The sequence below is a fragment of the Zootoca vivipara genome, chromosome 7, assembly GCF_965207765.1.
Source record: "Zootoca vivipara chromosome 7, rZooViv2.hap1.1, whole genome shotgun sequence".
In the NCBI taxonomy this organism is placed as follows: Eukaryota; Metazoa; Chordata; class Lepidosauria; order Squamata; family Lacertidae; genus Zootoca; species Zootoca vivipara.
This window is the reverse complement of record NC_142590.1, coordinates 70,699,145-70,720,257: the sequence shown is the minus strand read 5'-3', so window position 1 is coordinate 70,720,257 and position 21,113 is coordinate 70,699,145. Positions and strand designations below refer to the sequence as shown.

The 21,113-nt window shown below is 40.4% G+C and overlaps 1 protein-coding gene across 1 annotated transcript in view; it reads left to right on the top strand.

The window, feature by feature from the left end:
• Positions 1–21,113, top strand: part of PTPRT (protein tyrosine phosphatase receptor type T) — a 582,983-nt gene that overhangs the window by 160,508 nt on the left and 401,362 nt on the right. The window contains exon 2 of the mRNA XM_088674576.1: positions 3,589–3,714. Coding sequence (XP_088530702.1) covers positions 3,589–3,714 — 126 coding nt within the window. The remainder of the gene's footprint in view (positions 1–3,588; positions 3,715–21,113) is intronic.

Below are 21,113 nucleotides of genomic sequence, written 5' to 3'. Positions count from 1 at the left end.
ATCTCCTCTGATCTGCCAGTCTTTAGGATAGCTTAATAATGATGATTGCAATAAATATGCTGAATAATTATTTGAAGTGACATTTTCCCTGCAATAGTCTGAGCTTCTAGAGAAAGATGGGAGTCTTTCCATGTATGTTCATAAAATACATTCTTCTTCTGTATTAATTTCTTTTAAAATCTGTTAATCCTCTGAATGTGTCCAAAATCCAGATACTAGTGTCGCTCCTTGTTAGCCCCAATTAATATGTGAATGTTCTTCCACATTCTTTGCAGCTGTCTGCTTCATGAGATAATGTTGCCCTTTATGCTATTTCTGTTTACTTGGTTTACATTGTGACATTGACAAGCAATTAAACATTGGCCCGTTGTAGAAGTGTTTAATTACATTGTTAAAACAATTTACACCCCAGGGAACTCAGCCAGAGAACTCAGCCTTAGGGGGAATATTCAAGGTGGGACTTGGTATGAAACGGGCTCTTAGAAATCCATTTGACAAGTAATTATTTTAATAGAACATTAGAACTTTGTGAGCAGAATGGGCAATGCTTATGTGTTTCTGCATATTTATGTGGAAGGCACAAAAGTTTCTGTATGAGACAGTTGGACCCTCTTGCCTGTTCAACCATAAAAAACCCCCTGATATTCCTGATCTCAGCTCCTGACAATTACAACATTTTTTTAATCTGGTCTTGAGAAATCTCATTTTGCCTCACCTTCCTCTACTGTTCTTGATAAAATAACCTTTGATTGCTTACTTCAGTTTCATTATCCTTGCAATTTTCCTTCAATTTATGGAGTCATTATTGCTTGTTTTCATTTTGTTACTTTTTACATTTTCATAGAATCATAGAATTAGAAGGAATCCCATGGGTCATGTAGTCCAACCCCCTGCCATGCAGGAATTTGTTTTGGTAATATCTGACTGTCTATCAATTATCTATCTATCTATCTATCTATCTATCTATCTATCTATCTATCTATATCTTTCACCTATCTAATCTATCTATCATCTATCTATCTGTCTCTGTCTGTCATCTGTAAACTGCCATAAGTCATTTTTGAGAGTGCCGACTGATAAATTGAATTAATACTAAATAAACAATTCCATTCTGGGATCTATCCCTCTTGGCTACTTTGATTGTACTCTATTCATTTTAAAACCCTTTTGTCGCATCTCCCTATCAGCTCTTGCGGGGGAGGAGGCATGATTAGGTCCTGCTGCTGCTTTTTCAGGGGTTACTCTGGGAGCTTATTTCCTAGATGTGGTGAAGCAATTGTTTGAATGCTTTGCCCAGAGGCCTACCAGCAGAAGCCGCATAGACCACCCACATTTGATGCAGTGGGGTGCAGGGATCAATGAAAAGCATTCATGTGGCCTGTCCTTCATGAATCTTATCAAAATTCTCTTTTTGATTTCTTCCAAAGAAGTCAGGTATGTTATTCAAGAAGCGTTCCCCCAAAATGATCTTGACATTTTGCTTTTGCTGAAATTTGGTTACAAATCTAAAAAATCAGCCCACGAAAGTGGCCATGTGTAAAGGTGCTTAATTACCTATCTATATTTGGAAGTCATCCAGAGTGCTTAATGAACTTAGCTTTGGGCAATATTCATAAGGAGAAGTGAAAGCAGGAACTAGTCTCTCCCCCCCCCCCCAGTAGTTAGAAGAAGAATATGGGATGGGGGCCAGATAGTGACTGTTTGAGTAAGTCATCACCAGGCATTTGTGTTTTTATTTCCTTGCAATGTTTTTAAAATGAAGCAGATGGTGAATATTGGACAGAAAGACATTGATCCCTTGTGCCAACCCTCTCTTGTCTAACACTGAACCACTCCAGTTTATTTACCCTGAATTTTTCAGGGTACGTACCTGGAGAATGTGGCTTATAGGGAGGAATAGAAGTCAAATAGCATCCCTTTAGCCCTTTTGGTTGGCATCCTGCAGCCGCACTTGGCGTTTCACCTGCAGAGCAAGTCAGGGGTGTTTCCAACCCTGCTAATTTGCTTTAAGAATTTCCCCAATTCCAAAGAGTGAACAGAATTCCAACTTGACTGGAGGAGGAAGCAAAATATGTTATAGCTAGCATGGTAGATGAATAAAAGCCAGTTTCCATAGGAAAACTAGGACAGGGATAGCTTACATTGAATACTGGATACATTCATTTATGACTTTTTCTCCTGAATGATAAGCAGGTTTAATAGTGATGATAAGATCCCATGTTGCGTGTGGGCAAGGTGGTACCATGCAGATTTTGTGGGACAACCACTCCTGTCCACAATCGGTGGGGCTGATGGGAGCTGGAGTCCAACAACATTGGCTACTGTTGCCCTAGTGAGGAACATTCTCTAAGATGACAAGCAGAAGCTTGTGCTATGGAAACCATCCCTTTTCGGCGGAGACTGAAAGTTCCAGGTCTTCTATCAATATCCAGGTCAAGCAAGCAAGCATTTCTTCCATACATGCCATGAAACCTAATGTGGAGCAAAAGCACCTCTGCATGGGTACTGGCAGGGCTGTCTTAAGCATGTCGGGCGCCCTGGCGCCGTGGTGCGGAGATCGCTCCGGCGCCACCCTGACCCGTTTCTCGCCACGACTGGTGGGTGGGCGCAGCTGCTGCGCGCCGCCGCCCTGGCACCCTGCACCACCCAGCCTTCCCTTAGAGCCGGCCCTGGGTACTGGTGACATCAACTACTCATGTGCCGGGTATGCTGTCCATTATAATCATCTCTCCTTCCGTGGCGACGTATTGTAAAACATAATTTGCTCTAGAAGGGCTACTGCGCCTGCAAATTCCATACACTTCTGTGAAAAGGGGGGAAGTCATAGCAGAGCTTTGTTTTTAACAGATCTAGATTGTGCTAATACTTTATGATCAGTTGTTTTTGAAAATCTTGCTAGTTCATATTCATATATAAGTATGTGGCAATATCAATGCCAGAAGAGATTTCTTTTTGTTTTAATATAAAACTCATCTAGAATGGGGGGGGGGTAAAGTAGCCCTTTTCTAATGCTACTAAAAATAAATCTGGACCTTAGTGCACAAAAACTAGAATAGAAAGGCACACAAAACTGGGAAGATTTGTAACTGCAACACTCTTTTTTGCACTTTCAAAGGGAAACCAAAGTAGCAAGGGAGCGCCAAACTTTAATGTGCTGCTTATTCAAATATGAAGTTGTCTCCTTCCCCTCTGCGTGATCTTTTATGGACATTAGGTTTTACTGCACAATGCCTTGGGGACCATTAACTGAGATATGAGCACAAATCTTCAGATTAATGTGTGGCATATGACACTACTATCTATATTGTGAAGATTTAAAGCTGTGAGTAGGAAAAGTGACCTAAGAAACAATTGCTTATTAAGTTTTTTAAAAAGGCAAGCCATATGTTCCAAGTATACATTTAAGACTCAGAAATCTTTCCTATATACCCCCAGGGCAGTGGAAACAATTTAATGTTCCAGAAATTCATTTTATTTTTCCCTTGCAAGTTTTTTCCCCCCATATAAAAGGCACTGATTTAAATGGAGTAACATAACAAGACAGAAGTAATTAAGACAGAAGTATTTATTCATCTCTTTTCTCCTTAGGTGGTTGTTCGTTTGATGAACACTACAGTAACTGTGGTTATAGTGTGGCTCTGGGGACCAATGGATTTACTTGGGAGCAGATTAATACCTGGGAGAAACCCACAATGGATCCTGCTGTCCCAACTGGTGAGTAAAAAACATGTTGGGTAAGAAAGCCTCTAAACAATATTATTTATCTCGGGGTGAGAACTTCCAAAACTGTGATATGGGCTGATGTTGGCTGATACGGGCAGGAATAACAAGTTCAGCTTGTCATATCATTTTCCAGAATAGTGTAGACATTACATTTGACATTATAAGCTAGGACACTTCACATTAGAAGCCATTCTGAGTGTGTTGGGTTGTTACTTAGTAACATTTGTCATTGCCCAGAGTTCAGTGGTACCTCAGTTTAAGTACACAATTGGTTCTGGCAGTCTGTACTTAACCTGAAGTGTCCTTAACCTGAAGCGAGGGATGACTGTATGTTGGTTTTGAATCCCATTTCCCCTCCTTTCATGTAGCAATTTGGATTCTAAATGTAAAGGCTAATCACCTGCCTTTATAGTCAGTAAAATCTTCTAGGAACAATGCTAAGTGTTGCTTTTAAAGTCCTCTATGGCTTAGGATCAAGGTATCTCAATTGTCTGCCTCCTTTCATATGAACTTGTGTGCTACAGAAGATCTGCTGGTTTTGGTTTTGTCAGTGTCTGGGGTACAGTTAACGATGAGACAAAAAGGGGATTTTCAGTGGCCGCACCCAGGCTTTGGAATTTGTTTCCCCTAGGAGATACATTTAGCCCCCTTCATGATGACTTTTCAGCATCGGGGAATTAAACTTAACCTTTGTCTTTAAGAGCTGACTTTCTGTTTCCTATTTCTTAACAGTTTTATCTAATCGTAATGGAAGTTTCACCTTTCTGAGTAAAATTGTGGCTTGGTTTTATTGGCTCTTGAAGTGATTTGCTAGCTTTGCAATGTATGCGATTTGTGTTATTGTTTTTTAATTGTCAATGCAAACTGCTTTGAGTAGATAGGTAGCAATTGCTTAAAGAAAGAACAACCAGTTAGGTGTTTAGAAAACTCGGTTTGCATTTTAGAACAAAACCAAACCTGCATTACATCTGATTACTGTTTTTAATAGTAACATCTGACAGAGTAAAACAAGATTAAAGGTTGATACAATTATCTACATTAGTTTCTACAAAGCACACTCTCAATTTCTGTGTTGCCACAGCAATATTCACTGCATGATAAGTAACAAAGTTGTCACCGTTAGGCAACATATAAACAATCTAATAAGGATCATTGGAATTAATGAAGGAAAGTTTTCTAATATAGCTTTCCCCTGGGTGATCATATAGGCTGCGCCAGAGAACATAATGACAAATATTTCTAGGTAGTCTTTGATCTACATATGTTGTGGTTGTGGGGATGATTTCATTAATTCGATTGTATATTGATCTGGCTCAGGTAATACCCAGGTAATTCTCAACATAGCTGCCAAGTTTTCCCTTTTCTCACAAGGAAGCCTATTCAGCATAAGGGAAAATCCCTTAAAAAAGGGATAACTTGGCAGCTATGATTCTCAATCCATTTTGGAGTTCTGGATGTCAACAAACCAGGGACACAATTTCCCAATTCTTACACTTTTTCCCCATGTTCTTGCATAGAGAGATCTGTGTCTGAAATAAATGGTGACACTCGGATTAACTCTCAAATGTGTAACCTATGTTTGACATGCCTTTGACTTGATTTTGAGAGACAGCCAACTTTAATTTAATTAAATGGGGTGCACATCACCTTTTACTTGACTCTGGCACCCCCTTCTCTGATAGGGCTGCCGTTGACTTTATTGGTGGTATTTCTGCTGTAATAACCCAACCTGATGCTCATTGCCACAGTGAGAACCATTCAAAATCCACTAAAGTGACAAAGAATTTCATTCAAGTTGACTTTTGCAAAAAGGGGGTTTACCATTTTAACTGGTGTGAAAGTCATTAATTGTTCTTTCCCAATACCAGTACTGTATTGCCTTTTGGAGGACAGGAAAAGTTAATTTCTTAAAGGATGTGAGGTTTAAGTGCAGTTTCTTTTTAGAGATTGGTTTGATCTGCAAAACGGTGTGAAATCATGACCTCTCCTAAGCTTTAGAAATGGTAATAATCAAGTTGTTCTGTCTTTTAGTTTGCTTTGTTGAAACAGAGAAAGAGAAACTTTCTTGTCACTCCATTTCTAAATATCTGTGCTGACACAACTGCCTGTGATAGCAGCAAAATGCCACTGCGGATGTCGCTGCTACAATATCACACTTTCTGACATTGTTCTATCATGACGGTTGGCATGCCATATCCAAAGCACTTCTAGCTGCAGAAAGGCTGCCAGATCAGGTTGCAAGGCATACTTGAAGGGAAATTTATACTAGCTGCCTTTTTATTGTTAGTTCATGGGTGATAGCTGATGGCTAGATGCTTATATTCTAGCAGTGCTCTCTTGCTTTATGCTATTCTGGAGTGTGCATGTGCAGTCATGTTGCTATGTAAGTAATAATAACCTCCCTTAATGAGAGTACCATTAAGGCTGGGCTGATATTAACTGTGCATTCTTGAGTTCATTCCTACATTCCCTGAAATCCTCTGCATTCCCCATTGTATTTTTTTTTTAAGAAACACTCCTCTAAATAAATTGCTGTGGTTTTTTTTGGCTATTCCCTGCACTCAAGCCTGAGTTTAGGCATGACATATGATTAGTTTCACAGAACTTTGTGGTTTTCTTTCCCCAGTATCAAGATGTCACAATTTCATGCATTGCTACATAATGCCAGCCTACACACTGGTGGACATTAGACAGCTGGTTTATATGATAAATGATAAATATGATAAATATGACTGTTGGTGTCTTTTTCAGACTGAGTTTGCTAGTGCACACAGCCTCATAAAAAGTGTTCAAGTGCCTGATTTGTGTGTGTGTGTGTGTGTGTGTGTGTGAGAGAGAGAGAGAGAGAGAGAGATTCAGTCACTCCTTAGTGGCTAGTAGAGCTGTGTGATTTTGCATTTTTGAAAGATAGACTCCTCTGATATTATGTAAGCAAACTGAAGGTGGGCGTGATGGTAATTGCAATGGGGAAAATTATTCAAAAAATGGTTAGGGTAAAATAGCTACTAATAAGAGGAAATTTCCTACCCACCTCTTTAAAAGTCCAAGGGTTGTAACCAATGAAGTTGTCCCATTAGTGTCAGGACTTCCATTTGTACAATAGGAAATCCTAATCCTCTACTCTCCCTGGGGGGCTCCCATGCTTATAGATATAAGATGATAGATCAGGAGTATGTCCTGGATCCAAGGTACTGAACAGTTACTTTCTCTTCAGATCTTCCTCCTTGCCTTTGGCAATATGTACTCTTATGGAACGTTTTAATTTTTTTTTTTTTAAATGTCAAATATTGGTTCCTGGCAGCTTATACGCAATGAAGCTTTATGCAGGAAACCAGACATAGATTTATGTTTTCATTTCTCGAATAAAAAAAATCTATTCTGCAAAGCAATAATGCTTGTAAAGGGTGATACATAAAAATGTAGAAAATTGGCACTGTGTCTGAATTCATATGGTAAATTGTTAAGTGTTACGCCTTTACAACTTTGGCCAAGCTTTTTTTTAAAAAAAAAGTTATTTAGTGATTCCATTTGTCAAGTTAAACCATTAAGTATTTTAAATAGTGTGTAATAAAAGCCCTGCATAGTTCACAACTAATTTTGCCCATTAGCTGGGCACACTTTTGCTCATCACACATGCTTGAGTCTTACTCACTTTTGCTGACACAAAGAGCAGAAAACTTCACATTACTGCCACGGAAACAAACAAGTTGGTCGCAACTGATCTAGAAAGTGGTTCCATTTTGTTTAATTTTCAATCCTTAAATTGACATGTCATCTTTCCCCTAAGGATTATGAGGTGATGTTAATGGCTCTCCCCCTCCCCATTTTATCCTTACAATAACCCTGTGAGGCTGACGGACAAAGGCTGGCCCAAGTTCATCCAGTAAGCTTTTATGGGTGAGTGGAGATTAAAATCCTATCTCTCACCCTAGGTCCCAATCTGACACTTTAATCCAGGTTTCCAAACTTGTGTCTCCAGCTGTTTTGGGCCTACAATTCCCATCATTCCACTGGCCCTGGTAGCTAGGGATCGTGAGAGTGGTAGTCCCAAAATAGCTGGAGAACCAAGTTTGGCAAACCCTGCTCTAATTATTACACCACCCTGGCTTTCCATGAGATCCAGAACAATGGAATACCAGTTATGCATTTAAACACACACAAGCGTGTTTAAATTCTCCTTCAGTTTGGCTCTTCTTGGGTCTTATCCTTGTTCTGCCTTTCATTAACAAATGAACTTGTCAGGTATATGCAAAATTTGAAATGCAATAAAAATCAATTCTGCCAGGAATCTTCATTCTCATTAGCATAACCCTTTGACTAGTTGTCAATTTAGTAATGAATCTATCTACATGCCATCCGATATGATAGAGCCCTGCTCTAAATAGATTCAAGGGCCATTCAGATATTATTCCTTGGAAAGCATCTGTTTGGGTGAAGGATAATTGCCTGGCTCACTCCCATGAAATCAAGTTCACACTGATAAGAAACTAGGAACTTTCTTCTTTTTCACAGGAACGGAGAAAAAATAGCAGAAGGTTTAGTAAATGTTTAATGTAAACATTTAGTACCGGAGGGTACTAAAGGAGCTTGCGGATGTAATCTCCACCAATGATCTTGGAGAATTCTGGGAGAACAGGTGAGGTCCCTGCAGACTGGAGTTGCGAAAATGTGCTCATCTTCAAAAAGTGGGGAAAAGAATATTTCGGCAACTACCCACCAGTGAGTTTGACGTCATCATCATCATCATCATTTTATTTGTATGCCACCTTTTCATAGTTAAAACAATGCTCAAGGCAGCTTACAGCATGACAAGATTTTCATAATTACCAACATAACAAAAGTCATAACCAATAAATAAAGCACATCAAAAGGTACACAACCAAATGGAAAACAATTTCCACATAAATCATAAAATCTATAACTAAAAAAATACAACATTAATATCAATAACAATTTAAAATTACATAGATAAAAAATAAAAAAACAATTTTAAAGAGGAGCCATCGCTGTCGAGCAGCAGCAGCAATCCTTTATGGAGCCCTCCAAGCCAGGTGGAGAGAGGCAAGGCAGGGCCCTCAGGCTCCCAGCAGGTCAGTCCATACTAGGAAAGGTCTAAGAACAGATAATTAAACAGTCAGTTGGTGAACACAAAGAAAATAATGTTGTGATTATTAAGACCCAGAATGGGTTTCTCAAAACAAGTCATGCCAGGGTACTATTAGGTGTATTCGTAGCTGGTTGCCTGGCCCAACCCAAAGAGTGCTCACTAATGGTTCCTCAACATCCTGGATAAAAGTGACAAGTGGGGTGCCACAGGGTTCTATCCTGGGCACATTGTTATTCAACACCTCTATAAATGACTTGGAAGAGAGAATTGAGGGAATGCTCGTCAAATTTGCAGATGACACCAAACTCAGAGGGGTAACTAGTGCTGCAGAAAACAGAATATAGGTTCAAAATGACCTTAACAGAGTGGAGAACTGGGCCCAAACTAACAAAAATGAATTTCAGTAGGGACAATTACATGCTTACGCAGGAAGACCCAGCTGCATAAATATAAGATGGGGAACACCTGGCTTTCCAGTAGTACATGTGAAAATGATCTTGGGATTTTAGTAGACCACAATCTTAAAATGAGTCAACAGTGTGATGCAGCAGCAGCAAAAAATTCAACAGGTCATATCCAGATCAAGGGAAGTAATAGTACCACTCTATTCTGCCTTGGTCAGACCACACCTGGAATACTGTGTCCACAAGTGTAGAGGAGGAACAGGTGCAGAGTAGGGCGGCCAAGATAATGAAGGGTCTGGAAACCAAACCAAGAGCTGTTTGGCAATCGAATGGACTTCCTTTGGTAGGTTGCAGACTCTCCTTCCTTGGAGGTTTTTAAGCAGTGGTTGGATGGCCAACTCTCATGGGTGCTGTAGTTGAGATTCCTGTATTGCAGTGTGTTGGACTAGATTACACTTGGGATCCCTTCCAACATTACAATTCTATGATTCTATGCTTTAAAGATATGTTCTTAAGCAGCTGAACCTTGCTTGTCATACAGTGCATAATCCAGTTAAATTATGGGTTTTCTCAGTTCCTCTGAGCACCTAAAAATCTTTGAAATCCTTGTTCTCAGATATAATGAGCTTGTATCAATGGCTTACAGTGAGGGTTTTTTAGTCACAGGACACTTGACGGACACTAATTACTGCATCCCCCCCCCCTTTTATTTGTTGAATAACAAAAATAAAATCAAGAACAATTTCAACTATTTCTGTTTCCAGCCACAGTTTGGGGGAGACACTTTCTTTTAGATCATTACAAACAAATGGTTTTTATAATGGGTTTCTCAGGATTGGAAACAAGCAACAACTTAATTAGAAGATTAAGAAGCAAATATTGATTTCCTCTCCACTTACCTTCCTTTTGAATGAATGTTCTATTAATGACATTTGTAAAACTAGTTCTGGGAGGCTAATGGAACTTTAGTTCATTCTCTTGCACTTTGTCCTAGCTGATTTGTGTGAACGTTCAATCATTACCCCTCTGTTCACTGTGAGATACTCACGGCCTTATTTTAAAACATGGATTTACAATCTCAGAAATGGCTCAGTGAAGAAATCCAGGGACTGGGGAGCTGGAAGCTAGAGAACAAGGTAGGCCTTGGGACTCTTAGCACGTAAAAGGAAGAGGTGTGTGTAGCTGATCTCTAACAACTCTCAGCACCCTTAGTAAACTACAGTTCCCAGGATTCTTTGTGGGCATCAATGACCACTGAAGTAATAAAACGGTGCAGTAAATATATGATGCTGATATGACCTTTGATGCTATGTTACAGCCAAGGGCCCATTACATGTTGGTGGGTTAGTTGGCGTTCTTGTAAAAGGGGGTGGTCTTAGAAGAATCTTGTTTGCTTATTTTTGGCACGGCTTTAGAGCTTCTACATTATGCATCAGGTTTAGGGATGGGAGAGAGGTTGGAAAAACATTTCCAAATTTAATTTAATTAATTAATTAATTTGTATGTCACCCTTCATCTGAAAATCACAGGACAGTTCACAACATGAAAATACAAAAATGAGAACACAACATACGTAATACAACAAGAACAAAAACAAACCAATAACCAGGCATTTGGTTTTATTGGATTTATTTATTTATGATTCAAGAGCATTTATAACCCACTTAACCATTCAAAAATATCCAGCCCATTGTTTCTGTTTTACCTGGTGAAGTAATCCTGTTGTTTCAAGACCCCGTTCCTGAATTCTGAAGCTATTTGTGTATTTGGTGTCTGCAAGTGTTATATTTTACCTTCAGTCAGACAGGTTGCATTAATGAAAATGAGTAGTGTGTATCTGTAAAAAATTGGCCTCCTCTGCTTTCTCGTAGCAGTGTAAACAACAAAACAAAACCCAACCTTTTTATAGTCCATACTACTGACACATGTGCAATCTACAGAGGATAAATTTAGACTTCGGGGGGGGGGGGGGATAAATAAAAATGTTTGGTGCTGCATACATAAAAACATGGGAATGTGTTTCCTACTTATTCCTCTTCATCACTTTGACCTAGGTTCATTTTCTTTAGCAATGCATAGCCTTGGATGCTAACCGGTTTGGTTCCAGGTCCCACAGAATGTGCCTTAGTTCACTCTTACTGATCCCAATGTGCCCATGGGCCTCTGTTTTCAAAAGCAAGCCTCTATAATGCAACAAATAAAAACCCTCTCTGGTGGACAACCAGACAGAAATAGATTTGATTTTTTTTTTTGCAAGAGAAGTCAAGATGCATTTAGCATTCCAAGTACCCCAGAGAAGACTTGCCAATCACTTTTTATAGCACCAGCAAATCTTCATATTTTATATGTTCAAAAGGTGTCATAGGCATTAACTAATTAGCTGCAGTGGAGGCCTAAACAGGGCTAACTTGATTGGCGTAATTACTTTGCTATCATTTTGTAAGGATGCCTGTGAATACAAAACCAACACTGCATTTCCTGTTTATGAGCAGTTTTACCAAAATGACCTTCAGTAATGCTGGCTATTAACTTTTCCGTTCCGCTACCACTAGACTTTAAAAAAATAAAAATACTAACAATCTGCTCAGTGCAGTACACAGTGAAATGGCAGTCACTACCTACAAAACTTACTGTGGATATCTTAATGCCATTATGCAAATCTATGGTACAATCACAGTTGGAATACTGTTGGTACAGTTGTGGAATTGGAAAAGGTTCAGAAAAGGGCAACTTGAATAATCAAGGGATTGGAGCAACCCCCCCCCCAATGAGGAAATGCTTTAGTTTAGAGAAAAGGTAAGAGGTGACATTTTAGAAGTTTGTAGAATTATACACTGAATGGAGGAAGTAGACAGAGAAAAGTTTCTCTCATAACACTAGAACTCAAATGCATCCAAATGAAGCTGCATTTTGAAAGATTCAGGGCAGATAAAAGAAAGTTCTTCCCACATACACTTTTAAATACATGGTTGAATTATGTTTTTCTGTTTTCATTTTTCCAAATATGTGTCAGTTACCTGCTTAAGCACCTAGATTGTTTGGAAGCTGAACCATTTATGATTAACCCAGGATCACTTCTCCCCATCTGAATTGACATGGATCCTGTCAGGGCCGGCCCTAAGGCAAGGCTGGGTGGCGCAATGCACCAGGGCGCCAGGCCACCAGGGGGCACCGCGCTGCTGCGCCTGCAGCAGCCGCGCCCACCAGACAGCCACGCTGGGAAACGGGGTGGGGTGTGGGCGCCGAAGGGATCTTTGCACCACGGTGCCAGGGCGCCAGATATGCTTAAGATGGCCCTGGATCCTGTGATGATCACCTGAAGTCCTTCCTTGTGTTCCCCCCTCCATGAGAGGTCCAGAGGGTGGCAACATGAGAATGGGCCTTTTCTGTGGTGACTCCCCATTTGTGGAATGCTCTCCCTAAGGAGGCTTGCCTGACGCCCTCATTACATATATTTTGGTGCCAGACGAAAATGTTCATCTATAATCAGGCCTTTGGCTGATTAAACAATCTATGGGCTTTTAAATGTCTTTGTGGGAGTGGGGTTATTGGTTTGTGTTTGTTTTTGTTTTATTATGTATTTTGTATTTTCATCATGTCTTTTTATGCTATGTTCAGATAAGGACAGTATATAAATCCAATAAATAAAACAGTGGCAATAATAATGTGAACAGACAAAAGACATCTCTCCCTAATAGACCTAGATCTGGAGTTGACCATATCCCGGGGTTGAGTCTAAATACAAAGCCACCTTGCCCCAGCCATCAACAGATTCAGCCTTGGAACTTTTAGGGCCTGATACGGTTAACATTAAGAAAGGGGAAATATGTCATTTCTGTGCAGTGATCAAATTACAGCTGTGTTTTATGTGACTGTTTTGTCTGTCTTACTCACACAGTTGCAAAATGTTGATATTGTGCATAGAATGATCAGGCAGCTCCTAGCATGTGTTAGGGTTGCAAGGTCTCTGAGCCGTGCTTTTTTACTGGTAATTCACAACCAATGTTTACTGCACTGTTATAATTGTGCAACTGTTATAATTATGCTATATGCATATTAATAGGGTCAGTTAGACTCCATATGCCATTTGTTTAAGATTTTGTGCTTAGAACAGTAAGGTATTGTTAACATTCTACAGTGGTACCTCAAGTTAAGAACTTAATTCATTCTGGGGGTCCGTTCTTAACCTGAAACTGTTCTTAACCTGAGGTACCACTTTAGCTAATGGGGCCTCCCACTGCTGCCGCACGATTTCTGTTCTCATCCTGAAGCAAAGTTCTTAACCCAAGGTACTATTTCTGGGTTAGCGGAGTCTGTAACCCGAGGTACCACTGTATATTATTCTGCCAGTAAGTAGTGTTGTTGTTGTTGTTTAGTCGTTTAGTCGTGTCCGACTCTTCTTGACCCCTTGGCCTAGAGCACGCCAGGCACTCCTGTCTTGCACTGCCTCCCGCAGTTTGGTCAAACTCATGTTGGTAGCTTCGAGAACACTGTCCAACCATCTCGTCCTCTGTCGTCCCCTAGTGCCCTCAATCTTTCCCAACATCAGGGTCTTTTCCAAGGATTCTTCTCTTCTCATGAGGTGGCCAAAGTATTGGAGCCTCAGCTCCAGTGTACACTGATACAAAATCCAAATGCAGATGAATGCATGGCAGGATACAGTGTGACAGGACAAGCTGAGGAACAAACTAGGAGACATTCCACACCAAGCAGGGAAATGGCCCAGAAGTGAAGTGGGGCCATCTAGTGACTTCATTGTGTGACATGTGGGCCAGACTCAGGGAGTGCAGCAGCAGGCCGTAGACCCATAAAGCAGCCTGTGTCGTGGAACTGGCTCTCCTGGATCACATCATTCACAAGTTCAGGAGGGTTTGTAATCAACCATCTCTCTCTTAGTAGTTACCTTCTTTGATCAACAGTCCTAGTGGTAAGCAGAGCAGAGAAACTGGTGCCTGGCTTTGAGGCAGTGGCGTAGTTAGCTGCTTGGGCGTCCGGGGTGGCACAAATGCCCTGCATCTGGGGGTGGAGGAAGCCGGGGCAGAGCACAAAGTCTGTAAGCCCCACATTGCCATTTCAGGCAGCACAGAGCCTGTAGGTGCCCAAGCCACGTCCCGTGATCACCCCCCCCCCAGTGATGACACCCGTGGCAGCCCACACCCACCGCACCCTCGTTCCTACACCATCGCTTTGAGGATCTTGATTTGAGCATCATGATAGCAGGCACCCTTGAATTGACCTAATGAGGCTCATAATTCACCACTTTCTGAAGAAGGGCAGACTATTATGGGATTTTTTACCTCCAGTGGTCTGTTTCATTGATTTGCATATCTGGCACAGTCTGTCACCTTGTAACAGTGTCCACATTAAACCAGAATGGGATGGAGTTCTTTCCATACTCGATAAATTTTTAGTACAGCTCTGGAAAACGGTGTGTTTCAAATCAAACAGCTTGTGCATCTCTGAGACATTACATTTATCTTTGTCTTTTTGATCAGGCTGCATTGGTTGCCAACAGCTGTTAGAAACAGCATTTTTATTTTTATTATTATTCCAGAAGCAATGCGATAAAAATATTACTATATTTTTGACTCGTACCTGGATGCATTAATTTTTGCTTACAAGGAAGTATGCAGACTTGTTAAAAGAATAGCTTTAGAATCTGACTGTGTACATCATGAATTATTATTATCTGTTCTCATCTAAGTCTAGGGAGCATGAAGGCATTTTCTTTGTGTTTCCAGAAATTCCTTAGGATGTACAAATAAACAGATTACTGTACAAGTTAGCATTGAGAGAGCAACATCAATTACATCAAGTATTGTAAATGTAGGTCTGGAAATCCCCTGAAATTTAAGGCTCATGAATTTATTGCTTAGTAACAAGGCTTGGGCTACTTTCACCCTGTTTGGGGATTCGCCTGACTTGGAAGGAGCCATTTGGGATGAACACACAATAGAAATGTGGTTTCAGAGGAGTTGGGATGAAATGTTTTGAACATTGGTTTTTTTTGGGGGGGGGTGGTGCTTACAATGGCTATGGTGTTGGTGGCTTCCTTTTCAATTTTTTAAACTGTTCTAAAAAATGCTTTGATGGCGGAAATTCTCCCCCTCCCCTTTTTTTGCTTAACTGTATAAAAACTGCAAGTTCTGCTGCTACCATGATTTCCTTCACAAATGCCTCTTGAATAGTGACCAGAAGCAGAAGCAGCATTTTTCAAATAGGATAAAGTAAAATAACTGGAAGCTTACACCCACTTCATGATAAAGCAGCTCTGTGACAAAGCAGTGTGAAATACTACAACCCCCCCCAAAAAAAAACACCACTGAAGCTGTCATCCCAAGTTTGAAATTGCCAAAAATTCACCATCTGATCCTATTAACTGGTCTAAAGTATAAATCTCATCACAAAAAGCTAAACTTGTAATAGTTGTTTATAATTTTTATTGGAATGTTGTAAATTAGATTTTCAGGATCTTAGAGATGAATGAAATAGAGCAGTGGCGGTCAATTAGTTAAGTACTGCCCCTGTGTTTCAGAAGCCAAGCCATGCACCCCCTACTTTTGAAAGTTTTGATATCTTTATGATAATTTGTGCTGTGTGAATGGTGCCACAAACTCTCTGGGTGGGCTATGTGGACCCCCTGGGGTCCACGGACCACAAACTGGAAACCACTAGAATAGAGATTTAAGAGTATCCTGTTGATCCAAATTAGTGAAAAATTGCTTTAATATCTATATGTAGTGTTTCATTAGATTTAAAATTGAGATTGATTCAACAAAAAAAATGATGTTTAAGGTAGTTTAAACTCCACAGCACCTTTACAGGAGGGAATTGGCTATTTTACATAGATGATGTAACATTGGCAATGCTCCTTCGAGCCATATGATTTGGGCATTATGATTTTGGTCCCGTGCAGTGTTAGAAACCGAGATATGAAAGCTAGGAGCTAAATGGCACCTTAAACCTAGGTTATTGGCGCAACAATGGAATGTCTAGGCACTTTTTTGTTTAAAAAAAAGAATGCAAGACTGAAAATGAATGAACTGAAAATGAAATGAAATGAAAAGACTGAAAATGAACAAGAAAATGAATGAACAAGAATACAAGGCTGAAAATGAATGAACTGCAGCTAAAATATTATCTTCATTTTTCACATGGTCTAGTCCTTCCCCTACCCACCTAATATTCTAAAGAGGGTTTCGTCTTCAGTGTTCAGAGAGTAGCTGGAAGTGGGGAGGCAGAAAAAGGTCCTCCTTTGCTTCCACACTGCAGTTTTAATCTGAAATCTTAGGTGCAGGACTGCGCCCAGAGCTCAGAAACTGCTTCTGCTAATGAAATTCCCTGTTGCAAAATGCGCCTAGAACAATGGGAATTTCAAACACTGGTCCTATGGTGTATTATTTCTGGTTAGATATTATTATCTGCATTGACTTTGTTTTGAAGAAATCCTTACTAGATATCTAACCAGAAATAATACACCATAGGACCAGTGTAATACACCCGTAAATTATATTTCTGTGGTGCAGAGACTAATGGATGTACAACAAAAGTGGGACTTTGCAAGCATTTATGAGACTCATATTGCCTAGTGGAAAGGACAAACACTTATCTTTTCCATGTTCAAGTATACCACTTATAATAATCAATCTTGTTTAGATACCAATTTGACATATGGATGGCTTATATTAACATATGTGTTTAAATTAGAATTGATATACTGTAATATTCTTTTAATGTCAGCTGGTGCTGTGTTTACCATTTATTCTTTTTCTTTTGATAGAGTTGTAAATAGCTGTTACAGTCAATATAGTGGTAAATAAGAATTCAGAAAGAATAAGAAATTGTCACCCCAATTGGCTACCTGTGGGGCTTGTGAATCAAGCCAGCCCTAATTTATTTTTTCTCTGCACACCAGCCAATTTTTGCAATGCAAGGAACCATGTATTCTTTTCTTTGTGGGTAATTGAGTCTTGGCCCATTGGCAGGTAGATGACGAGATCAAGGTTACTGCAGTTTTGGACTGGAGTCAGGATTGAGCACTGCATCAGAGAATCATTGGTCTACAGCAGTGTATGATAAGGATTGAGAAACTGTCTCCCTTCAGATGATGTTTGATCACAACTCCCATGATGTCACTGGCAATGCTGGAGTTTGGGTTCAATGGTTTGCATCCTTGGAATAGTCTTCTAATTATTATACTTGAATCAACCCAGAAATTTTGGAAACTGTGAATAATAACAACATTGAGAGGCTCTCCAGAGACATGTAGTTGCCATTGTAAGAACAGAATGCTGGACTAGACGGGTCTTTGGTCTGATCTTTCAATATATTTGCTTCCAGCTATCCCACATTCATTAAAATGTCTAGATAGATATCCTACAGACAGATGAGATGTGACCAGACCTTCAAATGAACATATGGAGGTCAGGAGCAGAGCAGTTCATCCCCTGCCCCACATTCATTCACTAAATATATGAAAGGACTAGACTAGGGACAGGGAACCTTTGTGTTCTTCAAATGTTGCTGGACTGCAACTCCTTATCATTCCCAACCAGCATTGCCAATGGTGAGGAATGAAGGAAACTGTTGTCCAACATCTTCTGGAGGGCCAGAGGTTCCTCACCCCTGGCCTGAAGGCACAGTCTGTTGGAACTCAAGAAGTTCAAGCAAAGAATCCAGAAACAAATGTGCAAATAAAGAGCTGAAAATAAGTCAGGTAGGCGGATACAAAAAGGTTGGCACACTGGGAGGGCATCAGGATAATAGAGAGTTAAGGTTATCTAGATAGCAGCCAGGCAGCCACACACACAAGACCAGAGTTTGACTATTTCTCAGACCAAGACCCAGGGCTGAACACAAAGTATAGCCAATATAAGAAGAACCAATGGGCTGCTGGGGAGATTTCCTCATGCCTGAGAGGATAATGCTGCTTCTTTCCCTTCTACCTTGCAGCCCTTAGTAGGCTTATTACAAGTGGTACCAGGGAACTAACTAGAAAGTTTGAATGAACTTGTTATTTTGGGACTCTTCTGATGTACGCATGCACAGTTTAAAGGTTGGGGGAAATGGTGGATTTGGTGTTTTAAAAGGGAGTTTAAATATCTGCTAAGTGCTCTTGAGTATATAAATGCAAAATACCTGGTTATCAATCACTGTTTAAAATCACTCTTTTCTTAATAAGAGGACCCCTTCACTATTCGGTTCATGTTTTTGTATTTTTGGTTTTTTTTCTGGGGAAACATCCTCATACTGTATATATTCCTCCCTTCCCCACCAGGTGGGGAGGGGGAATTGGCAAGGTCAGTTCATGTCCAGCATATATTCCAGAAGCACTTCTGTACAGAAATCATACATCTCCCACAGAGCTGCAGAGACACTTCATCAGTTGCCCGCAGATACCATCTCCCTAAAAATGTGGAGGGGAGAAAGAAGTGTGTTGCGAAAGTGAGACTCCCAGGGAGGCTTTTAATGGTCCAGAATGAATTGTTCTCATCGGGGGGTCCATAAAATCACTACACCCTGGCTGTGTTAAATGGTACACTTGAGCTATTTTCAGTCTGCTCCCCCCCTTCTGCTCAGTGAAAGCAATCAAGAAGTGAGCGCTCCTGGCTGTGATTGTTGGCACCTTCCCATTATCACCATTATCAGGCTGGTAGCAGCATCAAGGACTCAGGGATGTGACCTGGCAGGGAAGGAGAGATAGGAAGAGGATATATCTAGGTGTTTTTTTTGTTTTTTTTAGCAAGTCCTGGATTGCCCAGTATCTTCTTTTGAAGCATCCCATATTGGTCATCTTCGGAAATAGCCCTTTCCTATTAATCCAGCAGAGGTTTATTTGGCATTAAAAGCAGGCGTATATTAGGCAAGACACTTTGGGGCTGCAGAAGTTGGTGTAGGTGATTGGCTTAGTGAAGCCAGATGGGGTATATATGATAAAATTATTATTATCATTATCATTATCATTATCATTATTATTATCATTTATCTGGAGGCAGAGGTTTTTTTTTAAAAAAATCCCCTTGTTTCAGAGGAGAACTAATAGTGGTAGGCAAGCTGTCTTGCAGGAAGGATGTAATCTGTTGCTGACCTTGTGAGTGAGGAACCCCTGCTAATCTAGGGATCCTTGGATTTCAGTTGCAAAAGCATTATTTATTTATTTCATAAAATTTATATACTGCTGGATTGCAGGAAGAAAGCGGTTTACAATTTGAGGACCCAATAGTAGGCAATTTCATTGTTCGCAAGAGGGGGAAATGTGCTTGACTTTAAAACAAAGAAACAAACACACACAGGTTTACTCAGCTTTACTTCACTCAGGTAATTTCTCAGGTGTCTGATGACAATATAATTCTAGTCAGACAATGATTCCTCCACCTGTCATGGAAACAGACCAAACCCAGCAAAAAACACAAACCAAACAGAAACAGAAATGAAGTGGAACAGGACTGATGTGCTACGGTATGTCATTTTTTATAAAGTGGGTGTGTAGGTGCACTAACTCAACTTGTATGAAAGTGAATTTATAGAATAACTGTTAACAGGGGGGAGTTGGCATGTGGGAACTTGCTTTCTTGCCTTGCTCCAATTGTGCATGTTGCCCAGGATCCATGCCTACTGTGAGATCTGGAGCAGAAGCTGACACTAAGGAGCGCAATGAGGGCTCTTGGCTGAACCAGGGAGGAAACTTAAAAGACCGATATCCTCACTGCCAGCAACTCTTTTTTCCTGATTCTGTCATAGTTTACCACTGGATCTTCTCCCCCCCCCCCCTCATAAAAAAGAACCCTGCTGGATTAAGACTGTGACTAACACACAAGCAGGACCTGAATGCAAGAGTGTTCTTCTGACTTGTGATTCCCAGCAAAAGGTAAAGGTAAAGGACCCCTGGACAGTTAGGTCCAGTCAAAGGCAACTATGGGGTTGTGGCACTCATCTCGCTTTGCATTTGTCCTCTTTCTAAGGCCAGCCATGTTGGGGGCTACCACTACATACATTTCATGGGAGCAAATTCCATGTTTATGCACTATGTAAGAAGTGCTCCTTTTTGTCTGGCCTGATTCTTTCAATAGTCAGCTTCACTTTATTTCCCTGACTTAGTTCTAGTCTTGTGAGAGAATGGGGGGGGGGGACAACAACTACCCACTTTCTTGTCACAGTGCATAATCTTACACAACTCCTCTTGGGTAGACCCTTATTTGCAGAGAACCTCTGGCAATAGCTCCTTCTGGCAGCCAACTATGCTCACCGTGGACTTTCAGCTGCAGGCTGGCTGGAACCCTGAATAGGAGCACTACTGTTAGGAACTGAGGAAACAATGCAGGACCCTGGATGTAATGTTTAGAAAGCTTAAGGGGGGGGGAACACACAGAGAGAGTGCTGTTCTGAAAATAAATTATTGCATAGAAAAGCAGACTCCCATCATGACTTCTGAGCACAGTGAAGTCACGATGGCTTGATCCATACCAAGGCGAACTATATCTCATTCTAGGTAGTTTATTTAATAAGTCAACTTTACTTTGTGTAGATTCCACTTGATGAATGGAAAATGAATTCACTTAAACAAGTGTGCTATTTTCAGGAGGTTTTGTTATTTTTTTGCAGAAGAGGCAGCTGATGATAATGGTGTAGAGAACATCCTCAGGGGAGGGTGAAATCTGTAGAAATATTTTGAATAGTTTCTCCCCTCGGCACTCTTATCAGTATGGGTAGCAGATAGAGTCTGTAATCCTAGGAGATGTAAGCTGTAATATTGTAAATTATCACTTGTTTTGCAGTCTTGACTAGAAAAATAAATGCAATTATGTTTATGAATGTCGGGAAATGAAGCAGAGTAAAGCAATTTTGTATATTTTGAGGGTTTTTCAAATAAAAAGCATTGT